Source organism: Rhagoletis pomonella, unplaced genomic scaffold (genome assembly GCF_013731165.1).
Source record: "Rhagoletis pomonella isolate Grant_MI unplaced genomic scaffold, Rhpom_1.0 Rhpom_scaffold_00003, whole genome shotgun sequence".
In the NCBI taxonomy this organism is placed as follows: Eukaryota; Metazoa; Arthropoda; class Insecta; order Diptera; family Tephritidae; genus Rhagoletis; species Rhagoletis pomonella.
This window is the reverse complement of record NW_023458557.1, coordinates 69,604,326-69,617,079: the sequence shown is the minus strand read 5'-3', so window position 1 is coordinate 69,617,079 and position 12,754 is coordinate 69,604,326. Positions and strand designations below refer to the sequence as shown.

General features: G+C 37.0%; 1 protein-coding gene across 1 annotated transcript in view; it reads left to right on the top strand.

Annotated features, from left to right (window-relative positions):
- Positions 1 to 9,867, top strand: part of LOC118735416 (Down syndrome cell adhesion molecule-like protein Dscam2) — a gene marked incomplete in the record, with an annotated part of 127,945 nt that extends 118,078 nt beyond the window's left edge. The window contains 4 exon segments of the mRNA XM_036465142.1: positions 55 to 657; positions 3,028 to 3,111; positions 3,428 to 4,202; positions 6,272 to 9,867. Coding sequence (XP_036321035.1) covers positions 55 to 657; positions 3,028 to 3,111; positions 3,428 to 4,202; positions 6,272 to 7,238 — 2,429 coding nt within the window.
- Between the last annotated feature and the right edge of the window lie 2,887 nt (positions 9,868 to 12,754).

Genomic DNA, 12,754 nt, shown 5'->3' with positions numbered 1-12,754 from the left:
CAACTCTTCTATGATCAAGTTATTCTACAAGTCGCATTTTTTACTTTTCCCCAGATCCCCGCCAGCTATTTGCACGGAATGTCGACTCAATGCGGCCACATGGCGCTGACGGCAAGGATATCCAACATCGCGAACAATACTACGGTACGGTACGCAAATCATGCCAGCAATCACCACCTGAATCGGTTGCTGGGCTTGAACGCATACCTGAATACTCTGAAGATATCTATCCTTACGCTACATTCCATTTACCAGAACATGAAAATCAATCGGCTAACATACCACTCAGCCGCAAAGGAGGCCTACCGGCTATGTACGATCCGCGCGGTGGCAGCGTCGGTGGCGGTGTCATAGATGACAACACACTCTCCAGCACCGGCGCCAAGGTGAAACGTTCTGTCTCAGCTGGTATTGGCAGCAGCAACTCAAATGCGAACTTATCCGGTGGACCGGGTGCACCATCGGGCGAGTGTAGTCATACGAATACTGAGAAACGGCATAAACGACGCTCTAAAGCGATAAAATCCGAGTCAGAGGAGTACGATAGCTTGAACAGCGACAGTGATTTGAGTGGCGAACGCATACGTGAGCGAGAACGCGAAGAAAGTCGTAGCGGCCGAGAATCCTCGTCACATCTGGACGATGGTGGCTACAATCGTAAGTAAAATTTACATTATAAGAAATTTATATTGGTTTTTGTATGCAATCGCAAATACGAAATGACATCTGGTCTTTTCTGGGTCGTTAATATGTGTCCATTTTATTTTCTGATGAACCAGAAACGGTTCTAGGAGCGTACTCTACAAAGTTTTTTATTTTACTTAAAAAGAGTCATTCTGGTACCTCAGCGGGACCCATACTAATTTTGTTTAGATCCGATAATTAGATCGTGAAGAAATTAATGATATCCTTAAATTTTTGTATGAGAATTGAAGTCGGTTTTGTTTTTTGCTTAATAATTACTTGTTCTTTCATATGTCGCGATATGGCTTAGTGTACAGGCATTAGCTGTCTGTCCACATTTCTACTGAGTTCTGATTAATTTTAAATGAGGAGGACAATGAGTTCAGGTGTGAACGTAACAGTACCAAAATCCGGTCAGTGACAGCCGCTTAACTTATTAAAGGGAAATAGGAAAATGAACTCGAACGTGAATATACAGTGACGAGCAAAACTGTAACATGGTTTAACACTTTTTGTTTCAGCCACCGCTATATTTCTAAGTTATAACGACTTTCATCCTTTTGTTGAATATTCTTGTTGGTACATCCCTACTCCCTCTCTCATAATGATTTGAAGTCAATAAAACAACAATAAAAAAACCAGCAGACCAAAATGTAAATTAAGGCAGATGTTACAGTTTTGCACTCACTCTCAGTTTTGCATTTGACAGTTATCTTTTACTTAGTTGGAAGTCAGATGACTTTTTTCTATATTGTAATTTATTGAAGAAGTGATCACCAGTAAATAACATAGTTAATCAGGAACCATAAATGTAAATAATAGATTTACTGCGGAAAGGCGGAACCGCACGAAAAGTGGCAAAAATTTTGGAATTTGCTATTTAAAAATGTTAAGATTAAGACTTAGAAAAAATATAGCCTAAAGTGCTCCCAAGGACAGAGGAAGAAAAATATTACGGTACGATATCTTGTGAACTTAGAAGCAAGTAGCGATGCAGCCACTATTACAGAAGCGCTTAAGGTATTCAACTTTAATGCAAATCAATAGACAGCGAGGCGAAGAATTGCCAAATTGAGCGCAAAGGCATCATAAAGAAGAAAAAAGCAAATTTGATCATAATACATGTGCGAGTGTGGCAGCTTTTCGCAGCATCGCACGAAAACCGAACCGTTGCCTATTGGGATATGTTAGGCCGTTCAGAATGCAATAAAAAACATATTTTTAAGTTTCAATTGAAGGTTATTTGGTCTGACAAGACTAAATTAATCGCTTTCAATCAGATGGCCGGGCATGGTATTGGATCAAAGACCCAAATTAAGCCTCAGCGCATCATGTACGGCAAACTGTGAATCACAGTGGTAGGATCTTAATTGTTTGGGGTTGTATTTCAAAAATTTTGTTGGTCTGTTAGTACGCATTATGCGTAAGGAACAGTATCTGTTCATATTTCAACAAAATTTGCAAGATGTAGTCGAAAAATTAGAGTTTCTGCTGAAAAATCACCCAAAACATACTGCATATGTTCGCAAAGACTGGATACAAAAGAAAAAATTTGCTAATTTGAAATGACCTCCACAAACCGCGGACATGAATCTCATCGAGAATTTGCGAAATCAACTAAAAGCACAGCTAATAAGTATCAAAGTCCGTAAAATCGAGTACATGAGCTGTGAAAGCAAACTAAGGATATACCTCCAGAATTTTTACAAAGATACAAATAAGGTATGCCAAATCACATCCAGGAACTGAAACAGGCAAAAGAGTACTGAACATTGTGTTAGTAGTTCTTTTTTTTCGTGAAAATTGTTAAAAAGCTCTTAAAAATATATGAGTGCAAAACTGTAACATCTGCCTTAATTTACATTTTTGTCTGCTGTTTTTTTTATTGTTGTTGTATTGACTTCAAATCATTATGAGAGAGGGAGTAGGGATGTACCAACAAGAATATACAGCAAAAGTATGAAAGTCGTTAGAACTTGGAAATATAGTGGTGGCTGAAACAAAAAGTGTTAAACCATGTTACAGTTTTGCTCGTCACTGTACATATGTATGAATATGAATACGAATATGAATATGAAGAAGAATATGAATACGAATATAGCTACGAATATGAATATGAATATCTATGAATATGAATATGGTTATGAGTAAAACTCTGAGTATGAATATTAATGTGAATATAGATATGAATTCGCATATTCAAACGAATATGAATATGAGTATATGAATAGAAATATGTGAAGATGAGAATGTTCTAGTCCTTTCTTCTTTACTCTTTTTGTGAATTTCGTTATTAATATATACTATATAAAGTATAACTGCTTTGTTTTCTTTCACTTACAGCTCACGGCCATAGTCCTTGCGGTGGTGGAAACGCAGGAGGCAATAAGGAACGCCTTTCCGTATTCAGTAGGCCTCAACTTCATAGTAAGTTAGTACCTGTTTTAACTAATTAACACTTTTTGAGATTTTGCAAGCATTCAAATACTAACCCTTCACTGACCTGTAGTAAATCAGCCACTACCACCGTCAGCAAAACCATCACGCCACAGTCAGTTTTACTTATTACTAACACTTGCATTTGATACGAATCCAATAACCAAATCAGCACACCCAAACAATATACACCAACACCTGCGAGCACACCCACACAACTGCCCAAATGTGTAGACTTTTAGTCAACCTTGTGTTTTACAGTGTTTTAAGTAATTTTGCATAAATACATATGTATATGTATGTCCAGAAAATATTACGCCGATTCCCAAGAAAGACTCCAAGAAAGAGATCTCACGCACTTCTAAATCACCAAAACCGGCAACAACAACAACAACAAGTAAACCGACTACAGCTACGCCTACTGCAATCAAATCTACACGCACCTTTTTCCAATCCATAATACCCACCCGCATCATTTCTAACGCCATGCATGCACCACCCGAACGCCAACCTCCTCCATCAGACCCCTCCAGCACCTCTCAGTATGTGGAAGCACCAATTACGACCAAGCAGTGCAGTTCACTTGCCGCCGCAGCAGCAGTGGCGGCAGCAGCTAAAGTAGGCAACAATAAAAAGCAAAAACTTCATGGCCCACAACCCACACAATCGCGTCAATTACATCAACTAATGCCACAGCGTTCTTCAGTGACATCTCCCAAACAATTTCATCAGCTCATGCCACGTAATGCACAGCTGATCAGTACACCTGCTCGTCCACTCTCACCTTCGCCACCATATCGTTTCGCTTCATCCACTTCATCAACTTCGACTTCATCCAAGCGCGAACGTGTCACCAACACCAATACTCCTCCTAATACCACCACCACGTCCAGCAACAATCTCGAAGCAATCGCATGCAGTATTCCAACTACATTACGTACAAGTCCCCCAGCATTGATTAGCACTACCACCCAGAACACCCCAACCAATATCACCAACAACGCTATGAAGCCGCCAAATTCACGCAGTGGTAGTAGTAGTAGCGATAGCATCGGATATCACAAGCGCTCGCTTTCCAATAGGCAAGCCAATTTGTTGTAGTCGATGTGATTTTTTTAAAATGTATCTGCACCAACAAATACACACATACTTGTACACGTATTTACGTATTAAAGGACTGTATGTACATATGTTTCAAAAAACGAATATTTTGTTTTAAAATTAGCTAGATTTTGATCATTTACGTGTACTTATATGAACATTAGGGCGGTCCAAAATTTTTTTCCACATATACATATATTAATTTCACCTTCGCCGATTTAGAGCGTAAATTAAGTTTTTATTGTACTTAGGAAAAATTCAAGGAATTAGTAATCAAAAGCAGACGAGGCCAAAATGCATTCGAATGTCTTGTTTGTGTTTTGCAACCTTACGTACACACTTAGTTAGTAAATGAGTTGTGTATAACATAATATGGGAAACTGCGATTTAAAAAAATATTTTCAACTTTCCTAATAAATGCTAAGTGGACGAAGTTTAAGTATTTTAGTGTTAGTCTGGTTACCGCCACACAATCCGACAGAATGTGCTCCGACGTCTTTGCCACATTAAGCCAAAGCAGCATACCCTCTACCTGGCTAGACCAATCCGGTGTATGTGAGAGTTGGTTATCCTGTGAGAATCTTATTGTTGGCTCTATTCAAAAGGTTCTTCTTGTTTTTGCAAAAGATTATCAAATAACCTGGCCCTCTCAGTTCACTCACGCAGTAATTGTAAGTCCCGATGAAGACCAAATCAGAGCGGAAAAACTCTCCACTTCATCGCTGACCTCGTTTGCTACGATCTAACAGTATCCTGGTACCCAGCACAGTGCTATTGTGTTTGTCGCTTGAAAGAGTTGAGAAGTGTCAAAACGTTCCTTAAAGCACTTGGAGTAGACTGTAAATATGTAGCTCTATGCCTCTTTGCATGAATGCCCTCTTTGCCTAAGAAAGCGCACGGAACAAATTTGAGTGCACTTTTGATCTACTAACCCAGTTGATTTTCCTCTGACATAAGCTAACTTCATATGGTATAATGAAGTTGAAAGTCGCAGTTTTTCCCTAATTTAACAGTTTTTCGAACAGTCCTAGGAACAAAGGTCACGTGGACGGTTACAAGATTTAGAAGTGTCAGATATCTTCCATCAAGTACCCGGTATGTATGCCCAAGTACTAATTAACTTCAAATATACAGATCGGATCGATGATAATATCACCAATGATTCTTTGAGTTGGTACTGGAAGGATTCTATTACTACCTGCAGACTTGAGCGATTCAAAGACTCCACCGTCCACTCTACCTAAACCATGTCGCACTCTGGAAAACCTTTGTTACTTGCATTTCATGTAAGTACTTCACATTCACAGAGTTACTGTTGTGGAGGTGTCATCATACCTTCCGAGGTGTTCTATCCCATATAGGTAGCCTATTATTAGTACCAAGTTATATTTTTTAACCGACTTCAAAACAAGGACTAGGCTATATGTTATGTTTTAAATGTTGTTTTTTAAGTGGTCCAGTTTATGAGGTTGATACGCATTAATATGGCTTTGTGTTCATTGTCATGAAAGAAATTCCCATCTATTACGTGCCTTGGGAATATTTTAGGCATTAAATTTCGCTCGAAATACGAGCTTCTACCTTCTTGTTCAAATACGATATTGCTCAAGTAATAGCCCTTAATTTTAAACCAAAAAAGTTAGTTATAATGCGGCCATAGCATAGAATTCCCGAAAATATCAAAGAAACGGAAAATTTGAATATTCGTCCACAACAGCGTTTCCGTTGGAAATAGCAACGCCCGAATTTGGTTAATCGATTGTGTAGTAGAACATTTGTGTGCAGCACAATATCCTCTTATAGCGCAAGAATTCTCAAAACTCGTCTCTGTGCATTATTATTTCCACAAAGCATGTTTCTAAATATTTATGTTTGAACTTTACGTATTTTCCCGCATTTGATAACTTGCATGCTTCACTACTAACGATCACCCCTATCCATGTAGTATAGAATTCACATTGGCTTTCATTTATTTCGCTTGTTTCAAAATATACATACATACATACATATATTTGAAACACCTAACTGTATTTTCGTTTACCTTCAACAGCAGCATGGACCCCGTGCCCTTCGACTACCGGCTCTTTGACGCGCCAGCAAAACAACCGAAACCAACAATTGCCTGTGGTGCACAGTCACAGTCGCATCTCCACCACCACCACCAACGACAAACATCATCCACATCAACTTCCACATCCACATCTACCCAAAATTCAACCAACCATACAAATATGCCCAGCGGTCTATCCGGTGGCAAAGTACGATCAAAAACTTCCGATACTAATTCCAACAGCGGCAGTAGCCTCCTCCTCGCTGGCGAGTACCAATACTCAACTAACAGCGTCCCCGCCCCGCATATTGTCCAGTCGGGTTCATATGTCGAAATTCTGAAGCACGCCACACCCCACTCCACAAATATGACCAATATTGTACAGCAACAACAACATCAACAACCAGCAGCAACACAAGCGCCGAACACTAAACGTGGCGGATCAAGTGGCGGCGCTGGTACTAATGCCGTCATAGGTGGCGCTGCGCTGGCTTGTCACAATAAAAGCTATGGTGACTTTCTAACCATTACACCACGGCGCAAAGGCAAATTGCTTTCGTCCAGCTATGGTGACAAGCATGGTGGTGTTGGTGGCGCACTCGATGGCAGCAATCAAGACAACTATCGCCATCATCTACCCACCAGCATTGAGCCGCTACATCTACTAGGCATACCCAACGACAATATGTCCACTTTCTTCGACTATCGCGCCATGGAGACGCTGAGCAATGCCGATACGCTAGCTATAGGCAGCAGCCTCTCGGGTCATGCACACATCAAGGGCAAGGCATACGACAGCAGCATATCATCGTGTTTGAACGCGAACAACTATGGAGAGTCCACGCAGAGCAGCAGCAGCAGCACAGCCATTGCTGATGAATTCCACAATATAATCAGCGAGAAAAATCTAAGTCCACCTTCAGCGTTCAGTGATAACAACAGCTGTCTACCAAAGAGTAAAGTCTAATTTCTTTGGGCGGCGATAAGTCAAGCAGTCAATGAAGATCATATCAAAAGCATTCAATAACGTAATCGAAGAACTGAAGAATTCTGCATATCAAGCATAAAGAATTAAATATAGAGTGGCGTTGTAGTTAGACACTGGGATTGCGCCGCACAGTGGTCGGAGATGCCATGTTTTACGCGCGAAATTAGAAGGGCTGCTATGATTATAAAAAAAAAAAAAATACTTGATCGTAGTATTGTTGTACTGCTTAATCCGAATATGCCATACAATTTACGGTTTGACGTTTGAGAACTGTCAAATCAACTGTCAATTTCTCTAAAATTAAGAAAATCTTTTTGAAAATACCACTGATTACGTTTTTTGACATGCTGATCACGAATTTTATGTCAAATTAAACCCCAGACAGTTGACAGCTGTCAAATGAACTATGAATGTTTCTAAAAATAATAGAATATTTTTAGAAATGTCACTGAATAGGTTTTTAGACATGCTGATAAGGAATTGCGTGTCAAGTTAAAATCCTCAGAGTTTACAACTGTCGAAGGGGCTGTCAATTTCTCTAGAAATAAGGAAAATTTCCCACAAATTAAACGTACTATGTTTTAAGGCTCACTCATCTCGAGTTATGTATCACATGAACACTTTTTCAATTGACAACTGTCAAATCAACTGTCATTTTCAGTTAAGTAACACAATAGATATTTTTGTTTAGCAAAATCGTAGTGAGCAAACTTAAGAACCTCTAAATACCAAATTTCAAGAAAATTCAGTAATTTTTTAATTCTTGGACGCCATATTGGATTCGTTATTGGATTTTTTAAAATTTACTTCAGCTTTGTGAAGACACATCTTATAAATAATATGATGCCAAATATAGAATAAATTACATTAATCTTTAATATTTTAATACACTTAATGTTATTTGGAAAAACTGCTAAAGTTGGTCCAGTGAAATAAAAATTAACGCCACTCTTCTTGGCGCGAGTATGCGCGATCTTTCTTTTCGCAGATCCTTAAAGGGACCTTTGCATTTTTTTTTGTTAAAGGAATGAAGATCTTACTCGGCCCTACAAATTAGTTACATCTTTCTGAAGAAAATATTGCTAGAAAAATAAGCCGTGTTGATAATTTAGCAACCAAGTTTTATTATGTAATGTTTTATATGAAATTATTATTTTCCATGTTTAAGAACTAAGACCAAACCAGCAATTACGGTTATAATTGAATGTTTCCATAAAAAAAATTTTTGAGAAAGCTATCAACTCATAACTGTTAGAATGCGCCACGATCGAATTCGTTGAACTAACCGGTTTTGAGTTCGTTGGACATTTCTGAATAAGAATACATAGCTTTATTCCGGTTAATTTACCACAGTTTTAAAATATGCCTTTTTCGCGTAAAACATGGTTTCTCCGACCACTGTGCGCCGATTTAATGCATAGAAAAAAATGGGAAAGGAGTCAACTAAATAAGCGAAAAGAAATTTAAGACTTTATTGAAGCATTTAAAACAGCGGAAATATAATCTTGAAAATTACAACAACAACAAACAAACTAACAAATTTTGTGCATAACTATTTAAGTCAAATTACAAGTACATATGTGAGGATATGGGTACATATATTTAAAATTAAATGACTGGTGTGATTTTACATGAAATTCACAAAAAAAAATCCAACAAAAAAGCGTTATTGCAGTAGTAGTCTTGCGTAGACCATTTAAACCACAAATTAAACTAGTGTAGATACTAAAAATATATATGTAAATGGTTATGTTTGTATGTACTACTTAGACTATCTATGTAAATTTATAACAAATACTCATTGCACTTAACGTAAGTAACGCATAGTTAAATTAATTAGGTGTAAAAGTTAAACATTTTTTTCGTTATGGAATGGTCCCAAGGCACTTGGAAAGTAACTGAAGATAAGTGAGAAAGCGGTGTAGGAATATCATATGAAAAAAACTTCAATGAAGTATTTGAACTTATTTGCATTTAATTAGATTAATCGGCAAAAATGTATGTATGTATTTGTACAATTTTCAACATATGGGAGGCAATAAAACTCTGCCTAACAAGAGCCCTAAATGCTATCCTCAACCTATCGATCTTCACCTGAAAGAAGTGGCTACGAAATCAGCGGTCAGATTCAGAATGTCAAGCCTTTGGGGGGCCAGGTACTTTAAAAATGATTTGGTCATTAACAAAATACAATTAGGAAGAGCGACAGATCATATGAGAGGCCGTGTAGACCAGTGTTGCCAGGTCTTCGGCATGAAAAAAAAACTTGGTCTGAATAAAACGTCATTTCTTACCCAAAAAACATCTTTTCCAAATGTATGCACACAGAATTGTTATTATTAAACTTTTATTGTATACAAAGGTACATACATATGTACGTAAGGTATATTAAAATGTCATTTCGACACATCACATAGTATCGAATTCATTATAATTGATCAATATGGTGAATACCACTATTGTAAACTGGTTTGAGATCGTTAATATAAAAATCACTTTATACATACACTTGTGATTGTGTGCTGATTATGTCATAAACATTTTGATCGATTTTGGTTCTTTTTCTTTTGTTTATTTAATGTTTATTATTTTTCCGTAAAAGCCTAGCTCATCATAAAACAAACACAATATAAATTCGCATTTCAAACTTTGTGCAAAAATTATAAAAAATCTGCAAAGTTTCAGCTAGATTTTCAACTTGTTATGCAGATCGGTGACAGGTAATAAGATCAACGGAAATAAGGTCAATTGACTTTATTTCCCACCTTGGTGCGAAATAAAGTCAATTGACATTATTACCTTTTTAAAAACGAAAGAAAATCAATTGACATTATTTCTCTTTCAAACATTAAATTTGCTTAGCTTCGCGGCGGGCCGCATCGAGGGCTTATATTCAATAATACCCCCTATCTGCACACTTTTCACAAAGATGAGATTCTGATATAAAAATCCACCTAAGCTTTAACTGTCATCGGTGATATTAATGCTACCTTATATAACGACAGGTAATAAGTCCCAGATGGTTTCTAAAATCAGAAATTAGTTTTTGTGCAAATTGCAGATAGAGGGTATTAATGAATTCAAGCCCTCGATATTTCACATTTTTATATTTGTAAGTTATTGGAAGCAGGGATGCCAACTTGCCTCAAACCGTGCCATTTGTTCCTATTTTATTTCAAATGGCACTTAATTTTTCAATTTGGCACAAAATGCCAAAATGGCACTTTTGTAAAAAAATAACATTTCAATACATTTTTGTGAAATCCTTTGCGTGCACTTCTTTTTCTCAAATAAAATTTTCTAATTTATAAAGGCTATTCAACTGGTTTATCTTATTTTATCATTGCACTTTTGTTTTGAAAATGAGGCTTTATTTTATTGCTAAATGTGAATGATTAAAAGGAATTACACCTTTTTTGGCACTTTTATTTTTCTATTTGGCACATTTTGGCACTTTTTTTATCCTCAATATGGCACCTCAAAACTAAGGAGAGTTGGCAGCCCTGATTGGAAGATTTCTGCTGTGTTTTGAGGCAACAACTTGTCTGCAGTAAAAAAGCATATAATTTGTGTTTCAAAAGTGTGTGAAAACCAATCCATTAACTTATATGATCTCGGTTCCGATATTAAATAATCAATAATTGTTTATACCCGCATTTTGGCACATTGGCTGGTTGAATGTGCCATCTAATAAATAGTGTCGTCGTTCTCCTTAGCTGCTTTTAAATGACTGCTGGCGGAGACATAAATACAGTGTAAGAAAGTTCTTTTTCTAGAATTGTTTCCTTATAGAAAGGTTGGGTTCTTTTCCACCTTAGACATTCCGAATTCGTTCAAAATATGCTAATTTAAAACACAGAATTCTTTCAGTGCTCCTCCGGGGTTTTTGGACATGTACTGTTTCTTCAATTTAATAGTGTTCGCTTTATTTTTGTAGAAACGAAAAATGTTTTGCATGTTATGGATCATTTCTCCACTCTTTCTTCAAATATTTCTCGTATTCCAGCTGTACGCAGGCGTTTAGTTTTTCGCATCGTGTTTTTACATATTCGTAATTTATATTCTTTTTTTAATAGAATCAATTGGAGGTAGTTCATGATTGTGTGTGGATTAATATCACAACACCGAGGATTTGGCAAAAGCCTTTTTCATCTATTAAAAAACAACACTTACGGGGCAATGTTTATTGTAAGAACAACATTTTTTTTCTATGAATCGACATACTTTAAGCATTGTTGACGCTATTTCCATTTGAATGAGGAAATAGCGTCAATGACTTTATTTCCAAATTTTTGTTGACTTTATTTCGCTTTTGAAAAGGTAATAATGTCAATTGACTTTATTTCGCACCAGGGTGGGAAATAAAGTCAATTGACCTTATTTCCATTGACCTTATTACCTGTCACCTGCAGATCTTTTAGTATTTTTGTTTGAGTATGCAGTTTGATAGCATACTAAATTTCAGGGCAATAATGTGCAAGTTTTAAGTTGCTAATGAATCGCGTTGATTTTTAATAATTTTCTTTTTTTATTCTCGTAGACATTTGGTAGGTGGTCGGTTACATTTTCACGGAAGTCTTAAAAAAGTCGCCTACTTTTTTCTAATTTTTTATGCTGCTACAGCTTTTTTGGCACTTTTGCGAGCGTGCGTGTTGCAATAGATCAACTCTTCCTGATTTGGCTTTTAATGTGCAATTGCAAACATTGCAATAAGCCTCGTAACCTCAAGTGTTTACACACCAGCCTTTGAAAGCGGGATCCTTACTCGAAGAATAAAAAAAAATTGCGCATACGCTTGGTTTGTATCATATTTAAGTCATCTGTGTCCAAAGAATAAATATCTTTTGAATCAGCTGGTGCAAAAAAACAAAGCTTGTAAAGATTTATTAAGAAAATAATTCAAAATTAGTAACAAATTTGCAGAAAGTGTGAGTGAGTGTATGTGTGATCCCATCTGTCTTTATGTATATCAACTGTATGAATTGATTGCGTTTTCCAACAAAATTGGAATTTTGAAATACTTATACGTTATATTATTAAACGTGCGACGTTGTGCATAGAGAAAAATTACTGGAAAGTTAGAAAACGTCATTTTTTACACAAAAAACGTCCAATCGTCAACAGGATACAAAAACGTCCAAATGACGTTAAAAACGTCAACCTGGCAACGCTGCGTGCAAGTGCTATTCCCGAGCTTCCTATAGAGAGGTCATCTCTCCATATATCGACGTACCCAAAATGGATTGATCTGTCTCTAGGTACCCCTGAAGGCTATAAAATTTCAGGTAATGGCCTCAGGTACAAGAATAAAAAAAAACATATATTCTGACAGCTAGGCGGAGCTATTGGGAATATCATAGAAACATCGAAGGCAAAGAGAAGGCTGATGAATTGACGAAAGCCTCTTAGGATGAATCCGAAGCGATGGCAGTGAATTAGAGATGCAAACGATGCATCGATGTTTTTGAGATATTGTAAATATCGGTTCAAAGTTC